The sequence below is a fragment of the Phyllobates terribilis genome, unplaced genomic scaffold (genome assembly GCF_046119375.1).
Source record: "Phyllobates terribilis strain yellow unplaced genomic scaffold, ASM4611937v1 Scaffold_1__5_contigs__length_1240528914, whole genome shotgun sequence".
NCBI lineage: Eukaryota > Metazoa > Chordata > Amphibia > Anura > Dendrobatidae > Phyllobates > Phyllobates terribilis.
In genome coordinates this window covers 580,294,907-580,319,388 of record NW_027362761.1, presented here as the reverse complement: position 1 = coordinate 580,319,388, position 24,482 = coordinate 580,294,907, and the positions used below count along the sequence as shown (strand labels likewise).

General features: G+C 44.4%; 1 protein-coding gene across 2 annotated transcripts in view; it reads left to right on the top strand.

Moving 5' to 3' along the window:
* The window catches only part of ADAMTS12 (ADAM metallopeptidase with thrombospondin type 1 motif 12), a 639,247-nt gene that overhangs the window by 576,908 nt on the left and 37,857 nt on the right, over nt 1-24,482 (top strand). For both annotated transcript variants that reach the window (XR_012321927.1, XM_073681470.1), the window contains exons 20-22: nt 17,931-18,083; nt 20,561-20,734; nt 22,779-22,925. Coding sequence is in view for 1 of the 2 variants with exons in the window: in XM_073681470.1 (XP_073537571.1) it covers nt 17,931-18,083; nt 20,561-20,734; nt 22,779-22,925 (474 nt within the window). In the remaining variant the exon portion in view is untranslated. The remainder of the gene's footprint in view (nt 1-17,930; nt 18,084-20,560; nt 20,735-22,778; nt 22,926-24,482) is intronic.

Here is a 24,482-nt window from a genome sequence, read left to right as displayed (position 1 = left end):
GAAGGAACAGCACGACACATAAGCTAGGCCCAGTTGCAGGCTAGCCAGGAGCATACAGAGAGGCAGACACGGACCAGGAGGCCTTATACCCGCTCACTGGGTAGAAGTCCTGAAGGGGAGCAGAAACACCTCAGCTGCCATCTCATCACCCCCCGGAGGTCTGCAGCAGCGCTGGTAAACCTTACCAGGTACCATAGGTGGCGTCACGAACTATTTACTTTATTTTTATTTTCTATCCAAGTTACAATCCCCTTTTTGGTTGACTGCCCTGGGCCACGGACCGGGCCAGCCACTGTGACATATCCCCCCAGCATCCATAGGCTCGGGCACCGAGTACCCCACAGCCCTGGGGGCGCGTCAGTGGTAATCAGTAAGGGTAATTTTTTTCAGACCAAGCAGACCACAGTTTTAAATACATGGCCTGTATATTTTGAACAACAAACCAGTGCCGAAAACTTTGCTGACACACTGAAAAAAAATTAGAGTGGAGGCCAAAAATGGCAGTATTTTCAGCACAATTACATGTGATCCGTGTGACGGGCAAACCACAGTTTTAAATAGCTGGATTTTTAGAGCTGTAATATGGAAAGGACCTGGCTGTATTCTGCAGTGCCAACAAGCAAATGGATCAAAAATTTTGTTCTCTGGATTGCTTTTTAAGCAAATAATGAGGATTAAGATCTCAAAAAAATTATTCCTGGCCCCTGAGACCTGGGCCTTTGTCTAGAAATATCTAACAGCAGCAGAAGGCAGAACTGGTCCTATGTGCACTGCAGTCTGCTATATACACTGCCTGTCTGACTATATACACTGCCTGCCTATATACACTGCCTGCCTGATATCTCTACAGATGGATTAATCTTCAGAAGGACTGTTTGTTGAGATGGATATGTGTAATGTACGTGTTTTCTCCCTACACTACCTAATACACAAGCAAATCACTCCCTGACGCAGCAGCACCTCTCCCTACACTGCCTGGTTGCGGAGTAGACTGACGAGCACAACGGCGCCAGGTCTGATATAGACCCGATGATACTGTGTGTCCAGCAAATCACTGTAATGCCACAACCGACATGGCTGTGGCATTACAATGAGTTGCAGACAATCCCTGCATGTTGATTGACTCTCTTAAGAGCGCCAAACATGCAGGGAGGGGAGACGAGCATCCGCCCGAGCATCTCGCAAGTACTCGGCGAGTACTGAGATGCTCGGGCGAGTACCGAGTACTTGCGAGTATGCTCGCTCATCACTAATGAGGACCTTCGACTAGTACTTCATGTATTTTATACATTATTTTCCATCTTTTTTTGCACATTTTTCCATTTTTATGCAGCCAGGTCACTTAGTGTTGGTTGGGTGAATTGGGGTGTCTGTCTTTGTGGGGTGCACTAATATAGTGCTGGGCAGCCCGAATTATCTAATAGTATGAACGTCATCAATAAGCTGTAATTCAGACACTGTGCATCACACGTATCTGTGCAGAGGTGTATCTAGGTTTTCTGGCAATCGAGGCATGAATTCTGTTTGACGCCCCCCTCCTCCCCTAAGCATATATGCGATTTGCACACTTAATCATGTGCCGATGAGCTGCTCTCCCTAATTCTCCTAGGTGTCCCCTGCTGTATCCATGCGACCGCTGCTGTCGAGGAGCCGAGGAGAATGAGCCGCTCAGGAGCTATGTTCAGTGAGTGACAGAACACAACTCCTGAGCTGCAGCTCTGGAGCGGCTCATTCTTCCCGGCTCCCTGGCTTCAGCGGTCGCATGGATTACAGCAGGGGACGCCTAGGAGAGGTGAGTATATGGATTTTATTATTTTTACACAGGTGGACACCGGGAGCAAACTACCACTACCCTCATCATAGTCCCTGCTGGTGCTGATCACAGCGCCGGCAGGGAACCATGATGAGGGCAGCGTTCAGCACCCGCCACTGGGGAACAGCGCTAAGTGTAGCGCTGATTCCCAGGCGCCGGTACATGTCACATGGATGACACACGAATGTCATTCGTGTCGTGCATTTTGCGGACCGTGTATCCGCAAAAAAACAGACTTGTCTCCATGTAGAGCACACGGACACACGATCCGTGAAAACACACTGAGATGTGCACAGACCCATTCATTTGAATTTGTGTCAGTGTCTCCTCTACATATGCAAATTGTCACCACTCGTACCGGAGATACTGACTTGTGAAAGAGCCCTTAGGATTGACTGCAGGGCTTCATTTTATAATTAAAGGGCTTTTCCAGATTTGAAATAAAAGTCTGCAGTCACTCTATGTGACTGCAGGCTTCTGAATTCTCACAGCGCATGCACTGCACACTTTTAGCATTCTCCCTTGCACAAGTATGCGATTTGTATACTTCTGGTCACATTCTGACTAGACGTGTCCGGCCTCGCTCAATTCATTTCATTCAGTGAAGCCACACATGTCTAGTCTGCACATGACCGCATGTATGCAAATCACCAGCACGAGAGAATCCTGACAGCGTGCAGTGCGCACTGTGAGTATTCAGAAGTCTGCAGTCACATAGAATGACTGCAGACTCATCACAAACTTGAACAACCCCTTTAAGGCTCCTAACATAAATAAAAATATGAGAGTTAGTCAGTATCACAAATAACATTTACATCCAGGTACCTGATAGATGACGTTGTCTCTGGAGTCGTTCTCTTTCTTTTCTTCATCTTGTTCAGACTCAATGATGACTTTTCTCATCCACAGCTCGTCTCTGCAGACTTCCATCTTCTCCGGTCTTCTGCAGCACATCCCCACACGATGCTCTTAAAGACAGCAGTGTCATTATATAGCTCCTGAGTAAAAATATCCGCCCTACACTGAGCCCCTGAATAAATAATTGCCCCTCACTATATTCCCTGCACAAAATATGACCCCCACACTGTCCCTCTTATGGTACATGCTCTCCACACTGCCCTCTCCTTTTCATACTGGGCCACCTTTTCACACTGTCCTCACACTGTGTCCCTCTATAAGGCCCAGTCTCTATACTGTGTCCCCTCATCACACTCTTCCTCCTTCAGTTACTATCCCTTCCTGACTGTGCCCTTACACTGTCCCTCAATGCTACACCTACCCCCACACTACTCAGTCTCTATTCTGTGCCCACTCACACTTTTCTCCCCCCATACTGTCTCCTCACACTATTCCCCTCAATAGTCTCCTCACATGTTTCCCCCTCCCTCCTAGTACATTTACCCTCACACTTTCCATACTGCCTCCTCACACATCTCCCCCACTCCCCATGCTGTGTCCGCGCCCATCCCCCCACTCACCATACTGTGACTGCACCTACTGTGTCTCCTTGCTCCCAAACTTGTGTACTCAAATCTACACTAAATCTCCCACACACTAAATTTCCCCCACACAGTAAATCTCCCCCAACCCCTTTACACTAAAACTCCCCCATGCAGTAAATACCCCCGTACAGTAAATGCCCCCCCCAGACACAGAGTATATACCCACCACACAGTAAATACCCCCCACACAGAGTATATACCCACCACACAGTAAATACCCCCCCCACACACACACAGAGTATATACCCACCACACAGTAAATACCCCCCCCACACACAGAGTATATACCCACCACACAGTAAATACCCCACACACACAAAGAGTATATACCCCCACACACAGAAAATCTCCCCCTTCTCCTCCCTGTAATCTTCGGTGTCTTCAGCTCCAGGAGCACTTACCACCGCTCTTTGCACCTCTGCAGCGCCGGCGAGTGACGTCAGCAGCGTGATCACATGACCCTGCGGTCAGAGCTTCCATTATACTCGTGTCTGAAAGAATGCAGCCACCGGGGGAGACACTTTGGACCGCCGCATTAGGTAGCCAGACTGCGCCCCCTGCTGGCTGCGCCCGGGGCAGATGCCCCGCCCTACGCAAGAACATCTGAGTGCAGCCACCCCCTCCATGAATTGGTTGGTGTGTGAGTGGTTGCTCCATCAGTATTTTGCACCTATGCTGCCCCCACCTTTATCATGGGGGTCTGCTGCATTGCATTGGTATTGATGCATTGGTAATCTGGCCTGGTGTTGGTAAGGCTATTTCTTTTTTTTGTGCAGGTCACATGATCCAGTATGACTTTTCGGGTCCAGCGGTCGCCTTTCTCTCTTATACTTGAAGCTGTAACTTTAGATCACAACATTTAGGAAATTTCACACTTATAATATATAAGAGTCCTGAAAGTCAGAAAGCATTATATACAGACAGGACAGATCCACAAGGAAAGACGGAGGTGAGAACTTAGGTGATGACGGGTGGATTCTGGCTCCCTACAATATACTGTGGGGCCGGAGTGGGGGGTCCCGCCCTGCTCTCCCACCATCTGTTACAGCTCTGCTCAGAACTCCGCCTGTGTCCTGACATCTCACCTTATATGAACCCATAAGCTTCACTATCCTAAAAAGTGACCGAATGTAAACTATATAGTATAATGTCACTGTACATTAAAAATATAGCATATGTAAGGGGGGTTAGACCCTTTCCTTCAGCAGGATCCTCTCCCCATATCAGGGATCTCACAGCTCAGGTCCAAGCGACAGTTTTACCTTTCGATATTTAAGTGTCGCCTGTTAATTTTTGCTCTATGTTCTGCCATGATCCATGGCCTCAGGGATCTAAGCAAGAAAGGATCTCCCCTCCATGCTGACGGCCTCATACTCCTCATCAACGACTTTCTCGTATTTTGTCAAAATTTTAACTTTATCCCAAACTTTTACAGCTTTTTCAGCTTTCATTCATAGGGCATTAAAGAGTAAATACATAATTTTTTATTTAATTATTATATAGTTGTGTAAACTTATGAATCTTTCTGATGTTCTCCATGACCTTGTTTTGCTTCCCTAGTTCCATGTGCTGAAAGTGCTGAAAGTGCGGGCTCATCTCCCTGGTTCGTCCTGTGTTAGTAGCTGATGTGAGCTGCAGGTGAAGATCCGTGTTCAGTGATTTTCTCTGCTCTCCTTACCCTCTTGCTCAGACATTATTCCCTATCTGAGCATTGGAGGCAGAAAACCACTGAGCACGGATCTTCACTAGACCGGCCGATCACATCAGCTACTAAAACAGGGCGAACCAGGCAGATGAGCCCGCACTTTCAGCACTTTCAGCATATGGTGCTAAGGAAGCAAAGGAAGGTCATGGAGAACATCAGAAAGATTCATAATTTTACAAAAGTGATCAATAATTAAATTAAAAAAAATATTTAGTTACTCTTTAAATGTTTAGATGTAAATTTACCTCCCTGTATAATGGGCAGTCACATGGTTACCAACGGCAGGTGATTTGTACTCTGTATCCATCAAGACACACAAGTCTGTACAGGAGCTGTGGATACAAAGTGTAAGGAGGTTAATACATTTTTGCAGAGTTGCTTCACTATTTACTGTAATTATTACTCCTTTAATAATGGTTTTACACAATTGTTATGGCACCCCCTGCTGTTAGATACTTGTTAAGACTCCCCCTGCTGTTACAGTACAGACCAAAAGTTTGGACACACCTTCTCATTTAAAGATTTTTCTGTATTTTCATGACTTTGAAAATTGTACATTCACACTGAAGGCATCAAAACTATGAATTAACACATGTGGAATTATATACTTAACAAAAAAGTGTGAAACAACTGAAAATATGTCTTATATTCTAGGTTCTTCAAAGTAGCCACCTTTTGCTTTGATGACTGCTTTGCACACTCTTGGCATTCTCTTGATGAGCTTCAAGAGGTAGTCACCGGAAATGGTCTTCCAACAATCTTGAAGGAGTTCCCAGAGATGCTTAGCACTTGTTGGCCTTTTTGCCTTCACTCTGCGGTCCAGCTCACCCCAAACCATCTCGATTGGGTTCAGGTCTGGTGACTGTGGAGGCCAGGTCATCTGGCGTAGCCCCCCATCAGTCTCCTTCTTGGTCAAATAGCCCTTACACAGCCTGGAGGTGTGTTTGGGGTCATTGTCCTGTTGAAAAATAAATGATGGTCCAACTAAACGCAAACCGGATGGAATAGCATGCCGCTGCAAGATGCTGTGGTAGCCATGCTGGTTCAGTATGCCTTCAATTTTGAATAAATCCCCAACAGTGTCACCAGCAAAGCACCCCCACACCATCACACCTCCTCCTCCATGCTTCACGGTGGGAACCAGGCATGTAGAGTCCATCCGTTCACCTGTCGCACAAAGACACGGTGGTTGGAACCAAAGATCTCAAATTTGGACTCATCAGACCAAAGCACAGATTTCCACTGGTCTAATGTCCATTCCTTGTGTTCTTTAGCCCAAACAAGTCTCTTCTGCTTGTTGCCTGTCCTTAGCAGTGGTTTCCTAGCAGCTATTTTACCATGAAGGCCTGCTGCACAAAGTCTCCTCTTAACAGTTGTTGTAGAGATGTTTCTGCTGCTAGAACTCTGTGTGGCATTGACCTGGTCTCTAATCTGAGCTGCTGTTAACCTGCGATTTCTGAGGCTGGTGACTTGGATAAACTTATCCTCAGAAGTAGAGGTGACTCTTGGTCTTCCTTTCCTGGGGCGGTCCTCATGTGAGCCAGTTTTTTCAGCGCTTGATGGTTTTTGCAACTGCACTTGGGGACACTTTCAAAGTTTGCCCAATTTTTCGGACTGACTGACCTTCATTTCTTAAAGTAATGATGGCCACTCGTTTTTCTTTACTCAGCTGCTTTTTTCTTGCCATAATACAAATTCTAACAGTCTATTCAGTAGGACTATCAGCTGTGTATCCACCAGACTTCTGCACAACACAACTGATGGTCCCAACCCCATTTATAAGGCAAGAAATCCCACTTATTAAACCTGACAGTGCACACCTGTGAAGTGAAAACCATTTCCGGTGACTACCTCTTGAAGCTCATCAAGAGAATGCCAAGAGTGTGCAAAGCAGTCATCAAAGCAAAAGGTGGCTACTTTGAAGAACCTAGAATATAAGACATATTTTCAGTTGTTACACACTTTTTTGTTAAGTATATAATTCCACATGTGGTAATTCATAGTTTTGATGCCTTCAGTGTGAATGTACAATTTTCATAGTCATGAAAATACAGAAAAATCTTTAAATGAGGTGTGTCCAAACTTTTGGTCTGTACTGTACATACTTGTTATGACGCCACCTGCTGTTACATACTTGCTATGGCGCCACCTGCTGTTACATACTTGTTATGGCGCCCCCTGGTGTTACATACTTGTTATTGTGCCCCCTGGTGTTACATACTTGTTATGGCGCCCCCTGCTGTTACATACTTGTTATGGTGCCTCCTGCTTTTACATTCCTGTTACGGCACCTTCTGCTGTTACATACTTGTTATTGCGCCTCCTGCTGTTACATATTTGTTATGGCGCCCCCTCCTGTTACATACTTGTTATGGCAGCTCCTGTTGTTACATACTTGTTATTGTGTCACCTGCTGTTATGTATTTGTTATGGCGCCCCTGGTGTTACATACTTGTAATGGCACCTCCTGCTGTTACATACTTGCAATGGCGCCCCCTGCTGTTACATCCTTATTATGACACCTCCTGCTGTTACATTCTTTTTATGGTGCCACCTGGTGTTACATATTTGTTATGGCACCCCCTGCTGTTACACACTTGTTATGGCGCCCCCTGGTGTTACATACTTGTTATAGAGCCCCCTGCTGTTACACACTTGTTATGGCGCCCCTGGTGTTACATACTTGTAATGGCACCTCCTGCTGTTACATACTTGCAATGGCGCCCCCTGCTGTTACACACTTATTATGGCGCCTCCTGCTGTTACATTCTTTTTATGGTGCCCCCTGGTGTTGCATACTTGTAATGGCGCCTCCTGCTGTTACATTCCTGTTATGGTGCCCCCTGCTGTTACATATTTGTTGTGGTGCCCCCAACTGTTACACACTTGTTATGGCGCCCCCTGCTGTTACATTCTTTTTATGGTGCCCGCTGGTGTTACATACTTGTTATTGTGCCCCCTGCTGTTACATACTTGTTATGGCGCCTTCTGCTGTTACATACTTGTTATGGCGCCCCCTGCTGTTACATACTTGTTATGGCGCCCCCTGCTGTTACATACTTGTTATGGCGCCTTCTGCTGTTACATACTTGTTATGGCGCCCCCTGCTGTTACATACTTGTTATTGTGCCCCCTGCTGTTACATACTTGTTATGGCGCCTCCTGATGTTACATACAGTACTTGTTATGGTGCCCCCTGCTGTTACATACTTGTTATTGTGCCCCCTGCTGTTACATACTTGTTATGGCGCCTCCTGGTGTTACATACTTGATATGGCGCCACCTCCTGTTACATACTTGTTATGGCGCCCCTGCTGTTACATACTTGTTATTGTGCCCCCTGCTGTTACATACTTGTTATGGTGCCCCCTGTTGTTACATACAGTACTTGTTATGGTGCCCCCTGCTGTTACATACTTGTTATGGCGCCCCCTGCTGTTACATACTTGTTATTGTGCCCCCTGCTGTTACATACTTGTTATGGCGCCTCCTGGTGTTACATACTTGATATGGCGCCACCTCCTGTTACATACTTGTTATGGCGCCCCTGCTGTTACATACTTGTTATTGTGCCCCCTGCTGTTACATTCTTTTTATGGTGCCACCTGGTGTTACATATTTGTTATGGCACCCCCTGCTGTTACACACTTATTATGGCGCCCCCTGCTGTTACATACTTGTTATTGTGCCCCCTGCTGTTACATACTTGTTATGGCGCCTCCTGCTGTTACATACTTGATATGGCGCCACCTCCTGTTACATACTTATTATGACGCCTCCTGCTGTTACATTCTTTTTATGGTGCCACCTGGTGTTACATATTTGTTATGGCGCCCCCTGCTGTTACACACTTATTATGGCGCCTCCTGCTGTTACATTCTTTTTATGGTGCCCCCTGCTGTTACATATTTGTTGTGGTGCCCCCAACTGTTACACACTTGTTATGGCGCCCCCTGGTGTTACATACTTGTTATTGTGCCCCCTGCTGTTACATACTTGTTATGGCGCCCCCTGCTGTTACATACTTGTTATTGTGCCCCCTGCTGTTACATACTTGTTATGGCGCCTTCTGCTGTTACATACTTGTTATGGCGCCCCCTGCTGTTACATACTTGTTATGGCGCCTTCTGCTGTTACATACTTGTTATGGCGCCCCCTGCTGTTACATACTTGTTATTGTGCCCCCTGCTGTTACATACTTGTTATGGCGCCCCCTGCTGTTACATACTTGTTATTGTGCCCCCTGCTGTTACATACTTGATATGGCGCCACCTCCTGTTACATACTTGTTATGGCGCCCCCTGCTGTTACATACTTGTTATGGCGCCTCCTGCTGTTACATACTTGTTATGGCGCCTCCTGGTGTTACATATTTGATATGGCGCCACCTCCTGTTACATACTTGTTATGACGCCCCTGGTGTTACACACTTGTTATGGCGCCCCCTGGTGTTACATACTTGTTATTGTGCCCCCTGGTGTTACATACTTGTTATGGCGCCCCCTGCTGTTACATACTTGTTATGGCGCCTTCTGCTGTTACATACTTGTTATGGCGCCTCCTGCTGTTACATACTTGTTATGGCGCCTTCTGCTGTTACATACTTGTTATGGCGCCTCCTGCTGTTACATACTTGTTATGGCGCCTCCTGGTGTTACATATTTGATATGGCGCCACCTCCTGTTACATACTTGTTATGACGCCCCTGGTGTTACACACTTGTTATGGCGCCCCCTGGTGTTACATACTTGTTATAGAGCCCCCTGCTGTTACATACTTGTTATGGCGCCTTCTGCTGTTACATACTTGTTATGGCGCCCCCTGGTGTTACATACTTGTTATGGCGCCCCCTGCTGTTACATACTTGTTATGGCGCCTCCTGCTGTTACATACTTGTTATGGCGCCTCCTGGTGTTACATACTTGATATGGCGCCACCTCCTGTTACACACTTGTTATGGCGCCCCCTGCTGTTACATACTTGTTATGGCGCCCCCTGCTGTTACATACTTGTTATGGCGCCTCCTGCTGTTACATACTTGTTATGGCGCCTCCTGGTGTTACATACTTGATATGGCGCCACCTCCTGTTACACACTTGTTATGGCGCCCCCTGGTGTTACATACTTGTTATGGCGCCCCCTGCTGTTACATACTTGTTATTGTGCCCCCTGCTGTTACATACTTGTTATGGCGCCTCCTGCTGTTACATACTTGTTATGGCGCCTCCTGGTGTTACATACTTGATATGGCGCCACCTCCTGTTACACACTTGTTATGGCGCCCCCTGGTGTTACATACTTGTTATGGCGCCCCCTGCTGTTACATACTTGTTATTGTGCCCCCTGCTGTTACATACTTGTTATGGCGCCTCCTGGTGTTACATACTTGATATGGCGCCACCTCTTGTTACATACTTGTTATGGCGCCTTCTGCTGTTACATACTTGTTATGGCGCCTCCTGGTGTTACATACTTGATATGGCGCCACCTCCTGTTACACACTTGTTATGGCGCCCCCTGCTGTTACACACTTGTTATGGCGCCCCCTGGTGTTACATACTTGTTATGGCGCCCCCTGGTGTTACATACTTGTTATGGCGCCCCCTGGTGTTACACACTTATTATGGCGCCTCCTGCTGTTACATTCATTTTATGGTGCCCCCTGGTGTTACATACTTGTTATTGTGCCCCCTGGTGTTACATACTTGTTATGGCGCCCCCTGCTGTTACATACTTGTTATGGCGCCTTCTGCTGTTACATACTTGTTATGGCGCCTCCTGGTGTTACATACTTGATATGGCGCCACCTCCTGTTACATACTTGTTATGGTGCCCCCTGCTGTTACATACTTGTTATGGCGCCCCCTGCTGTTACATACTTGTTATGGCGCCTCCTGCTGTTACATACTTGTTATGGCGCCTCCTGGTGTTACATATTTGATATGGCGCCACCTCCTGTTACACACTTGTTATGGCGCCCCCTGCTGTTACACACTTGTTATGGCGCCCCCTGGTGTTACATTCATTTTATGGTGCCCCCTGGTGTTACATACTTATTATGGCGCCCCCTGGTGTTACATACTTGATATGGCGCCACCTCCTGTTACATACTTGTTATGGCGCCCCCTGCTGTTACATACTTGTTATGGCGCCTTCTGCTGTTACATACTTGTTATGGTGCCCCCTGCTGTTACATACTTGTTATTGTGCCCCCTGCTGTTACATACTTGTTATGGTGCCCCCTGTTGTTACATACAGTGCTTGTCATGGTGCCCCCTGCTGTTACATACTTGTTATGGCGCCCCCTGCTGTTACATACTTGTTATGGCGCCCCCTGCTGTTACATACTTGTTATGGCGCCTCCTGGTGTTACATACTTGATATGGCGCCACCTCCTGTTACATACTTGATATGGCGCCACCTCCTGTTACATACTTGTTATTGTGCCCCCTGCTGTTACATACTTGTTATGGCGCCTCCTGCTGTTACATACTTGTTATGGCGCCTCCTGCTGTTACATACTTGTTATGGTGCCCCTTGCTGTTACATACTTGTTATGATGCCCCCTGCTGTTACATACTTATTATGGCGCCACCTCCTGTTACATACTTGTTATGGCGCCCCCTGCTGTTACATACTTGTTATGGCGCCCCCTGCTGTTACATACTTGTTAGGGTGCCCCCTGCTGTTACATACTTATTATGGCGCCACCTCCTGTTACATACTTGTTATGGCGCCCCCTGCTGTTACATACTTGTTAGGGTGCCCCCTGCTGTTACATACTTATTATGGCGCCACCTCCTGTTACATACTTGTTATGGCGCCCCCTGCTGTTACATACTTGTTAGGGTGCCCCCTGCTGTTACATACTTATTATGGCGCCACCTCCTGTTACATACTTGTTATGGCGCCCCCTGCTGTTACATACTTGTTAGGGTGCCCCCTGCTGTTACATACTTATTATGGCGCCACCTCCTGTTACATACTTGTTATGGCGCCCCCTGCTGTTACATACTTGTTAGGGTGCCCCCTGCTGTTACATACTTATTATGGCGCCACCTCCTGTTACATACTTGTTATGGCGCCACCTCCTGTTACATACTTGTTATGGCGCCCCCTCCTGTTACATACTTATTATGGCGCCTCCTGCTGTTACATTCATTTTATGGTGCCCCCTGGTGTTACATACTTGTTATTGTGCCCCCTGGTGTTACATACTTGTTATGGTGCCCCCTGCTGTTACATACTTATTATGGTGCTTCCTGCTGTTACAAACTTGTTATGGCGCCCCCTGCTGTTACATACTTATTATGGCGCCTTCTGCTGTTACATACTTGTTATGGCGCCCCCTGCTGTTACATACTTATTATGGCGCCTTCTGCTGTTACATACTTGTTATGGCGCCTCCTGGTGTTACATACTTGTTATGGTGCCCCTTGCTGTTACATACTTGTTATGGCGCCCCCTGCTGTTACATACTTGTTATGGCGCCCCCTGCTGTTACATACTTGTTAGGGTGCCCCCTGCTGTTACACACTTGTTATGGCGCCACCTCCTGTTACATACTTGTTATAGAGCCCCCTGCTGTTACATACTTGTTAGGGTGCCCCCTGCTGTTACATACTTGTTATGGCGCCTCCTGGTGTTACATACTTGATATGGCGCCACCTCCTGTTACATACTTGTTATGGTGCCCCCTGCTGTTACATACTTGTTATGGCGCCCCCTGCTGTTACATACTTGTTATGGCGCCTCCTGCTGTTACATACTTGTTATGGCGCCTCCTGGTGTTACATATTTGATATGGCGCCACCTCCTGTTACACACTTGTTATGGCGCCCCCTGCTGTTACACACTTGTTATGGCGCCCCCTGGTGTTACATTCATTTTATGGTGCCCCCTGGTGTTACATACTTATTATGGCGCCCCCTGGTGTTACATACTTGATATGGCGCCACCTCCTGTTACATACTTGTTATGGCGCCCCCTGCTGTTACATACTTGTTATGGCGCCCCCTGCTGTTACATACTTGTTATGGCGCCTTCTGCTGTTACATACTTGTTATGGCGCCCCCTGCTGTTACATACTTGTTATTGTGCCCCCTGCTGTTACATACTTGTTATGGTGCCCCCTGTTGTTACATACAGTGCTTGTTATGGTGCCCCCTGCTGTTACATACTTGTTATGGCGCCCCCTGCTGTTACATACTTGTTATGGCGCCCCCTGCTGTTACATACTTGTTATGGCGCCTCCTGGTGTTACATACTTGATATGGCGCCACCTCCTGTTACATACTTGATATGGCGCCACCTCCTGTTACATACTTGTTATTGTGCCCCCTGCTGTTACATACTTGTTATGGCGCCTCCTGCTGTTACATACTTGTTATGGCGCCCCCTGGTGTTACATACTTGTTATGACGCCCCTGGTGTTACACACTTGTTATGGCGCCCCCTGGTGTTACATACTTGTTATGGCGCCCCCTGGTGTTACACACTTATTATGGCGCCTCCTGCTGTTACATTCATTTTATGGTGCCCCCTGGTGTTACATACTTGTTATTGTGCCCCCTGGTGTTACATACTTGTTATGGCGCCCCCTGCTGTTACATACTTGTTATGGCGCCTTCTGCTGTTACATACTTGTTATGGCGCCTCCTGGTGTTACATACTTGATATGGCGCCACCTCCTGTTACATACTTGTTATGGTGCCCCTGGTGTTACATACTTGTTATGGCGCCTCCTGCTGTTACATACTTGTTATGGCGCCTCCTGGTGTTACATACTTGATATGGCGCCACCTCCTGTTACACACTTGTTATGGCGCCCCCTGCTGTTACACACTTGTTATGGCGCCCCCTGGTGTTACATACTTGTTATGGCGCCCCCTGCTGTTACATACTTGTTATTGTGCCCCCTGCTGTTACATACTTGTTATTGTGCCCCCTGGTGTTACATACTTGTTTTGGCGCCCCCTGCTGTTACATACTTGTTATGGCGCCTTCTGCTGTTACATACTTGTTATGGCGCCTCCTGGTGTTACATACTTGATATGGCGCCACCTCCTGTTACATACTTGTTATGGCGCCCCCTGCTGTTACACACTTGTTATGGCGCCCCCTGGTGTTACATACTTGTTATGGCGCCCCCTGCTGTTACATACTTGTTATTGTGCCCCCTGCTGTTACATACTTGTTATTGTGCCCCCTGGTGTTACATACTTGTTTTGGCGCCCCCTGCTGTTACATACTTGTTATGGCGCCTTCTGCTGTTACATACTTGTTATGGCGCCTCCTGGTGTTACATACTTGATATGGCGCCACCTCCTGTTACATACTTGTTATGGCGCCCCCTGCTGTTACACACTTGTTATGGCGCCCCCTGGTGTTACACACTTGTTATGAAGCCCCCTGCTGTTACATACTTGTTATTGTGCCCCCTGCTGTTACATACTTGTTATTGTGCCTCCTGGTGTTACATACTTGTTATGGCGCCCCCTGCTGTTACATACTTGTTATGGCGCCTTCTGCTGTTACATACTTGTTATGGCGCCTCCTGGTGTTACATACTTGATATGGCGCCACCTCCTGTTACATACTTGTTATGGTGCCCCTGGTGTTACATACTTGTTATGGCGCCCCCTGCTGTTACATACTTGTTATGGCGCCTCCTGCTGTTACATACTTGTTATTGCGCCCCCTGCTGTTACACACTTGTTATGGCGCCCCCTGCTGTTACATACTTGTTATGGCGCCCCCTGGTGTTACATACTTGTTATGGCGCCCCCTGCTGTTACACACTTGTTATGGCGCCCCCTGGTGTTACATACTTGTTATGGCGCCCCCTGGTGTTACACACTTGTTATTGTGCCCCCTGGTGTTACATACTTATTATGGTGCTTCCTGCTGTTACAAACTTGTTATGGCACCCCCTGCTGTTACATACTTATTATGGCGCCTTCTGCTGTTACATACTTGTTATGGCGCCTCCTGGTGTTACATACTTGTTATGGTGCCCCTTGCTGTTACATACTTGATATGGCGCCCCTGCTGTTACATACTTATTATGGCGCCACCTCCTGTTACATACTTGTTATGGCGCCCCCTGCTGTTACATACTTGTTATGGCGCCCCCTGCTGTTACATACTTGTTAGGGTGCCCCCTGCTGTTACATACTTATTATGGCGCCACCTCCTGTTACATACTTGTTATGGCGCCCCCTGCTGTTACATACTTGTTATGGCGCCCCCTGCTGTTACATACTTGTTATGATGACCCCTGCTGTTACATACTTATTATGGCGCCACCTCCTGTTACATACTTGTTATGGCGCCCCCTCCTGTTACATACTTATTATGGCGCCTCCTGCTGTTACATTCATTTTATGGTGCCCCCTGGTGTTACATACTTGTTATTGTGCCCCCTGGTGTTACATACTTGTTATTGTGCCCCCTGGTGTTACATACTTGTTAGGGTGCCCCCTGCTGTTACATACTTGTTAGGGTGCCCCCTGCTGTTACACACTTGTTATGGCGCCACCTCCTGTTACATACTTGTTATGGTGCCCCTTGCTGTTACATACTTGATATGGCGCCCCTGCTGTTACATACTTGTTATGGCGCCCCCTGCTGTTACATACTTGTTATGGCGCCCCCTGCTGTTACATACTTGTTAGGGTGCCCCCTGCTGTTACACACTTGTTATGGCGCCACCTCCTGTTACATACTTGTTATAGAGCCCCCTGCTGTTACATACTTGTTAGGGTGCCCCCTGCTGTTACACACTTATTATGGCGCCACCTCCTGTTACATACTTGTTATGGCGCCCCCTCCTGTTACATACTTGTTATGGCGCCCCCTGCTGTTAAATACTTGTTATGGCGCCTCCTGCTGTTACATACTTGATATGGCGCCCTCTGCTGTTACATACTTGTTATGGCGCCCCCTGCTGTTACATACTTATTATGGCGCCTCCTGCTGTTACATACTTGATATGGCGCCCTTTGCTGTTACATACTTGTTATGGCGCCCCCTGCTGTTACATACTTATTATGGCGCCTCCTGCTGTTACATACTTGTTATGGCGCCCTCTGCTGTTACATACTTATTATGGCGCCTCCTGCTGTTACATACTTGTTATGGCGCCCCCTGCTTTTACATACTTATTATGGCGCCTCCTGCTGTTACATACTTGTTATGGCGCCCCCTGCTGTTACATACTTATTATGGCGCCTCCTGCTGTTACATACTTGATATGGCGCCTCCTGCTGTTACATACTTGATATGGCGCCACCTCCTGTTACATACTTGTTATGGTGCCCCTGGTGTTACATACTTGTTATGGCGCCCCCTGCTGTTACATACTTGTTATGGCGCCTCCTGCTGTTACATACTTGATATGGCGCCCCCTGCTGTTACATACTTGTTATGGCGCCCCCTGCTGTTACATACTTGATATGGCGCCCCCTGCTGTTACATACTTGTTATGGTGCCCCCTGCTGTTACATACTTGTTATGGCGCCTCCTGGTGTTACATACTTGATATGGCGCCCCCTGCTGTTACATACTTGTTATGGCGCCCTCTGCTGTTACATACTTGTTATGGCGCCCCCTGCTGTTACATACTTGTTATTTTGCCCCTTGCTGTTACATACTTGATATGGCGCCCCCTGCTGTTACATACTTGTTATGGCGCCTCCTGGTGTTACATACTTGATATGGCGCCACCTCCTGTTACATACTTGTTATGGCGCCCCCTGCTGTTACATACTTGTTATGGCTCCTCCTGCTGTTACATACTTGATATGGCGCCCCCTGCTGTTACATACTTGTTATTTTGCCCCCTGCTGTTAAACACTTGTTCAATTATTCTAAGAAAAAAATGTAATATTTAAGGGATTATGTCAGAAAAAAAAAATGAATTTCTGATAAAATATTACAGTATTAATTTTTCATATGTTCTTAAATTATATTCTACCTATTACAATTTAGAACATATGAAAAATTAAATAATTTTTACTTACTTACCACTTTCAGCCACTAGAGGGAGCAAATGCTCACATTTGCATCGAAATGCAAACTTATCTAGCTAGCTATTGCTGCAAATGTGGGGAGGAACTGCGCCCTCTAGTGTGACAGTGCGCCCCCTTACCCTTTTATATGCAGGTAAGGAGAATATCGTTAGTAATCCCAGTACCGCACCTTTTTTTGGTGACTGCCCTGTGATGTACACATACAGCTGCATGTGGACAGGATCTCCCCGATTGATAGCAGCGCTGCTCACCAGATTACTATCATCCACAGCCTTTTACCTGTTAGATACAACATAGGGTCAAGTTACCATCCCTACTTTCCTATACCCTTTGTGTAAGTGGCACAAAGAAAACATATGGCAGCCTCAAATGAAACATTAATACCTAAATATGTAAAAAGAAACTCAACAAATATTATTTTTTTTTTTATAAAATCACACATTTTATATATACACAACATTTAATGAAAAGAGTCACACATTTCCGGATAACCCCTTGAAATTTTATTGTTAGTGCTACTCTTCTGTCCAATTTGTCATAGGGGACTGTACAGGTATAGAAATCTCTATGCACTGAGCTCCCTCTAGTGGTGGTTATAGGAAAATACTACGACTACCAAAACACACAGGAGGATTTTCATGGCATATTGCTCTTACCGTGGTCATCCCCGACACTAGGAGGTTACCATAACTGGGAATTCTGGATGTGTACCCTGAAAAAAAAAAATTAAAACTTCCTCCAGGAAGAGTAGAGTAGTTATCCACAGCATCAGAATCCAGCCCTCGTTTTTGGAAACTTATAAAAATACAAGCTGCGCCTGCTCCCTTTTGATAAATCGGATGTTTGCAGTGAGATAATGCGACCGTCTCTCATTACAGTGCTCTACGACATGCGGCGTGGGCGCGTACTGGAGACACGTGGTATGCAGCACAGGAGACGAAGAGGACTGCGGACACGTGAAAAAGCCCGATCCTGCTAGAAGATGTCACCTCCGTCCGTGTGCGCACTGGAGATCCGGGAACTGGAGCAAGGTGGTGATTATGTTCCATTATTGCCACAGAATCATTAAGATTATCCAGTCTTTTTTTAATTTACTTTGGCCGTGTAGGCGCTTGTAAAAAGGATACTTTTCATGTAGAGATCCGATGGGCTAGTCATGATCTAATGTAGAAGTCATATGCAAATTAGACCCGATGGGCTAGTCATGATCTAGAAGTCATATGCAAATTAGAGTGGAAGTGCACTGGGGTTGTGTCATTGCACTTCGAAGAAACAAGTAAATTGAGACCCCCACTCCACCCCTCCCCAGTGCACTTCCAGCCTGATTTGCAAATGACTTTTACATTAGATTCTCATGACTAGCCCATTGGATCTCTACATGAAAAGTATCCTTTTTACAAGCGCCTACACAGCCAAAGTATATTAAAAAAAAAGACAGTGTCACCTTAATGATAGTGTGACAATAAAGACCAGATAGATTTCTTATTTATGTCACATCAGATCGTAATAACAAATGTACCATTTTTATTAGAGGACCAGCGCTTATAAGGCCATACAACTTCTATATGTAAAAAAATTTCCTTTAAAGTGAATTTTCACCTTTTACTTTTTTTTTTTTTTTTTAATCTCCAAAATGTTTCCTTTTTAACTATATAACATATTTTTATATCTGTTTTTTTTTGGGGGGGGGGATACAGAGCTCCAAAAGATAAATTAACTCCTCTTAGCTGCCTGCAGTCACCACTAGAGGGAGCTCCCTGCACTTGAAGTTCAATATATAATCAGCGCAGTGAGCTCTTTAGCCCCTTTTGTTCACCTTGATGTACATGTACTACAATCCGAAATAAAAAAAATAAAAAGTTCTTAAAAACATACAAAAATATATATTTTTTTTAATATTTGCTACTTCAAAAATAAAGTAATTATAAAGAAAAATAACACATTGTGGATTACTGCTTCTGTGACAACATAAAATTAATGACCCCAAACAGTAAACCGCATTAACGTGAAAAAAAAAAATTGAAAACGGCAGAATGGCTGTTTTTCAGTTGCATCAGCTTCCTCAAAAATGCAATAAAAAGTGATAAAAATGTCATATTTACCCCAAATTGCTACCAATAAAACTACAGTTCCGTGCACACAAAAAAAAAAAGAATTCCTCACACAGCTCAAGCGATGATAAAAAAAAAAAAAATGATGGGTCTGGAAAATGGTTTCACAAACCAACATTTTTTACAAAGTTTTTTAATTTTTTTTTAAATTCTTCCCAATTTATGATGTGCTCTAATGTTAGATGGCAGCTCCCTGTTTTCGATGCGGGCTCACAAGCTGAGCCAGCATCTTTCCCGGCAGATGATGGCTGTATTATTCAGCCATCATCTGCCCCTTAATAGCCACGAGTAGAGTTGACCCCTGTGTCTGTTATGAGAATCATAGACCATGATTTTTACTGCAATACTGTGGAACTGATGAATCTGGAAGGGACAAAAAAAAAAACTCAGTAAAAAAAAAAAATAAAAGTCATTAAAAATAAAGAACTAAAAAAAAAAAAAAAAAAAAAAAAATACGTGGTATCTCCATATCTTTAAATGTCCGATCTATCAAAATATAAAATGAATTATCCTGAGTGGTAAATGCCATAATGAGGAATAAAATCTAAACTTCAGAGTTGTGATTATTTTTTTTTATTTTTTTTACCTCCACAACGCTTAAAAATTTGCAATAATTGATGATCAAAAAACATTGTATCTACCACTAAATGGTATCAATAAAAACATCAGCTCAGGGCGCAAAGAGACAAACCCATCAATATAAAAATGAAACATTACAGGTCTCAGAAAATGGTGACACTAGTAAAAAAAAAATAAAAATTACGAATTTTTGAATTTTTTTTCACCTCTAATTTAAAAAAATGTATATTTGGTATCACCATAATCGTATTGACCTGGAGAAAAATCATGTCGCCCGGTCATTTTTAACGCAGAATAAATGTCATAAAAAGTCAAAAAACTATTGAGGAATTGCCTTTTTTTTTTTCGCAATTTCACCGCACTTGGCAAAATTTTTTTCCCGTTTTCCAGTTCATCGTATGGTAATATGAATGTGGTGTCATTCAGAAGTGCAACTTGTCCCACAAAAAATCAAGAAGCCCCCTCATTCATCGATGGAGATGGGAGAATGAAAAAAAAAAAGTTATAACTGTTGTAAGAAAAGGAGGCGAAAAAAAAACGTAAAGCTGAAAAATGTGCCTGGTCCTGGGGGGGGGGGGGCGATAAGGTTAAGCTCAGGGTTCTCTGTGGGAGATTTGGAGCTCCGGCCACGGAAAAAATATACTGATGTGTGAATCAGCTGGACCAAAAGCAAAATGGTTATCACGGTGGTCCTCCGTGTTATCCTCCATCACTAGCGGTGTTGGTATATCTTTATTGATTTCCTCCATGTTTCTCTCCATCTCCAGACACATATATCTATATATCTACAAGCCTTGTATGTCTCATTTATCGCGCAGTGCTCGGCTAATTGCGGCGGTGGATTCATGACCCGAGAGATCCAGTGCATGGATATCCGTGAAAACCGTCCCCTGAGACCCTTCCACTGTCAGTCTCCCGGACACAGTCCGCTGCAGAACACGTCCTGTAATCCAGAGCCGTGCCTGTCATGGCTCGCCAAACCATGGAGTGAGGTAGTGTGCCGAAAACACGTACAAACAGCGATCTGATTAATACTGAAAGCTGCACATCATGGTAGCAGTATACAACCTGTATATGTCCTTCCTTCCTTATCTTTCTGCTTGACTTTAGCTATCCTGAAATGAGGGGAATCAGATGATCAGCTGGGAAAAAAAAAATGATGATACTCTGTGGGGAGATGTTTATGCTCTATGTGTCTATATGTGGTCTTGATGTGAATTGCAGCCTGTGGACGATTTTGCAATGATGTATCCTCCCCCGATGTTCTCCTCCTCACATCCTCACCAGAGCTTTGTCCTCGCTTTTAGCTCTTTTATGTACCGACTTTGCAGGAGAAAGAGTTTTAACAGAAAGCATTCCGAAAAAAATCTTGTCCTCTAAATGCAGAATTGTCAGGATTGTCTTTATTCATGAGCGAAATCTGCAATAAAAATCCAAATGAAAAAGGAAAGGAAGCCGAAATTATACCCCAGGGTCTATGAGCAATCATCGGATTTCGGCTTGTGTACTCGGAGTCTTTTTGCTGAGTTTTCAGAGCAGAAACTGAGCGGAAACTCCAATGATTTTGGGTGGAATTTTGAGATTTGCAGGAGGATTTGGAGAGTTTCTGCTCTATTTCTACTCTAAAATGTCCTCGAAAAACTCCTTAGAATGATTATCAAAACCCTTCTATAACCCTACAAATAATGATGGTGGTCAGACAAGGGTCCTCTCCAGCAGAGATTGTAGATCCTTCCTTCCGTCTGGCCATGGTTAGATCAGTATATTCTCTCTTTATTGCATCTATTTGGCTTAATGATCAATTCGCTGTCAGGGAAGAGTAATTTCAGCCGCGCCGTGGGCGATCTAATGCATGTGTTTATGTCGTCAACTGTAATGGCAGCTTTGGCATTTTGCCCTTTTTCTTATCATTTTATTCTATCTTTGTACTTAGAAACGTCATTAAGTCAGTGATATTTACATCCAACAGAGAAGGAAGGTTTTCCTCCGGTAAGGCTGGAGGATGAGCACAGATTTACCGCCTTAAGGATGCGGCTATTTTGGGTCTTCAGTTTGCAGGGATTGTTTTTTTTCATTGGTGGGATAGGAGTCATACGAGGCTTGTATTTTGTAGCCTCCATAGACTTTTATAAGCAGCTTCTGTAATATGATACCTCACTGAAGACAGAACTGTAGACAGATATTTGAGGAAGAATAATCAGTCATAATATTGTTGTTATGATGCAATGCTGCAAATCTTTTTGCTCATTTGTTGCCAACGTGTACTTTTTTTTCTTTTATTCTTGCCATAATAAAGCATTTTGTAAGAAGGATTTTTTTTATTATTATTTTTAATATTTCAGGACATTTTATTTAAGTTTATGCTGAAGACATTCATGGCATATCAGGCAACTGTTGAGAATAATCTGCCATATGTGTGTACATGAGGACTAACACTATTTCTAGGCATTATAGGACTTTTTTCAATTTGTTCCTCTCTGCTTGTGTTTCTTTCCTGCCCTGTTCCCCTTCCCTCTCCATAGACTTTTATAAGCAGGCGCTGCAATATGATACCTCACTGAAGACAGAACTGTAGACAGATATTTGAGAAAGAATAATCAGTGCAGGAGAGACACAAAGTATATTAGAAAGTTGCAGAACTATTCTTTTAAACAGAGATAAAGCTTGATTTACATAAAATTTGAAAACCCCTTTTAACTTTATTTATCCCCTTTAACTTCATTTATCCCCTTCCTGGAGTCCATGTTTATAGAGGGAGCTCAAAAGTGGGTCCCTCTCAAGACATGGAAGGTATTGACTGTTTAACACACCGGACTGTAACTGCTGCTATCGGTTCTAGCTCTGATTGCGGCAGTTTAACCCTTTAAGTATTGACATCACCATCAATAGCGACCGCGACATCTGAGTGGTCAGATAGCGGGGGTGATCTCAAGCAAGGCTTCATGGGAGATTGCTTAAGGGACTCTGTGCTGCAGTGTATTGTACGAGGTTACATTACATCTTCATAGGAAATTTGTACATTACTTTTAATTTCAGTGTTCGAAGACCTGCGGAAATGGAATCCGTCAGCGAGAAGTGTTTTGCCCGAAAGAAAATCGTTGTGATTTGAAAAAGAGCCCGATTGTTACATTAAACTGCAGCCTGGAGCCGTGTGTCAGCTGGAGGACAAGCAACTGGACGGAGGTACAACGTATATATCAGTGTGTTATACGTAAGTAATGAGCAACGAGTCCATATCAGATTCACCTATCCTGAAAGGGGGCGCCATAGAAGGAACTGCAGCCGCTCCCGTGTCTCCAGGAGTAAAGGAAAAAAGTACTAAGGAATCTGTAGTCCTTTCATTTTTTTAGGATTGTTGGGGGTCCCAGTAGTTGAACCCCCACCAATTATAAAATGATATCATATCGTAGCAATATGTCTTACTTTGTAAGAATAGAAAATCCCTTTAAGAGGTTAAATTGTAACTAAACTTTCCATTTTTTTTCCAAAGTTATGAAACTTTGCAAATCACTTTTTTAGGATATTTGTCTTCATTCCTGTAAATAATTGCATGTAAGGGATTTCCAAACACAGCTTTTCCCCAGTCTAGTTCCTGGTCTCCAGCTGCACTGATATTAGAACGTCTTCATTTGGAGTACAGATGATGGCAGTGATGGGTCAGTGCCTGTGTGTCATTACCTCTGGGGATAAGCTGCTGCAGGAGATTGTTCTGATAGGCAGAAATCTCAGAGGAGGAGACAGGAGCTAACCCATCACTGCCATCATCTGTACTCCAAATAAGTATGCTCTGATATTAATACAGGTAAAATCAGGAAAATATACTGGAGAAAATTAGGGGCTCAAAAGACATGTACATGAAATTTTTGTTTTACAAGAATGAAGACAAATCCCCCTATAATGAGATTGCAAAGTTTTAGAACTTTTCATGCTGGCCAAAATTATTAAAAAAAAAAAAGTTTATTTCCTCTTTAACAACATCCGGACTTACTGCCCATAGATTTTAAACATCTGGGCAGTCAACATATTACTCTGCACTGATGGTCTAAAACATCACTGTATAATATATACGGTTTATTTCCCCAACGAGATCGCTTGATATTTTACAAAAATAAATTTAAAAAAAGTATGAAAATAACATAAAAATCAGGATCTACACGTTACAAAAAAAAGATGCAAAAAATGATTTAAACATTCGAACAAGACAAATTTTTTATAGCTCTTTAAGCCTAAAAAAATGTATGGAAAAAAAAAATTGTGCCTGATCAGGAACGGAGGAAAATGGCCTGGTCCTATACTGGTTCAAGTATTTCTCCTCTTTGAATAATCCTTCTTCGTTAGAAGCTTTTTCTGACCATAAACTGATAACTTGGTGTCCAACCTATGAGCTGTAATCTGTCAGGGTGTTTCATTTCCCTGCAGCGCCACCACAGGAGAAACAAAATATTACACAGTATCTATTAAAATACTGGAACGTGCTGAGTCCTCCAGTAAGGTCACAGCCCCACTATCAGTATTTGATCAGTATTCGGTCAGTATTTTTTCACAGGAGCAGTAGCCAAAACCAGATGAGGAACAATCAGAGAAAAGGTATAAAAGAAACAAGTCGCCAATTCTGCATTTATCACACATTACTGGTTTTGGTTCCCACTCCTGAGAAACAATACTGACCGAATACTGACCAAATACTGATAGTGGCCTTAGAGCAACCCTCTTTGTAATTGATTTCCACAGACAGGACAT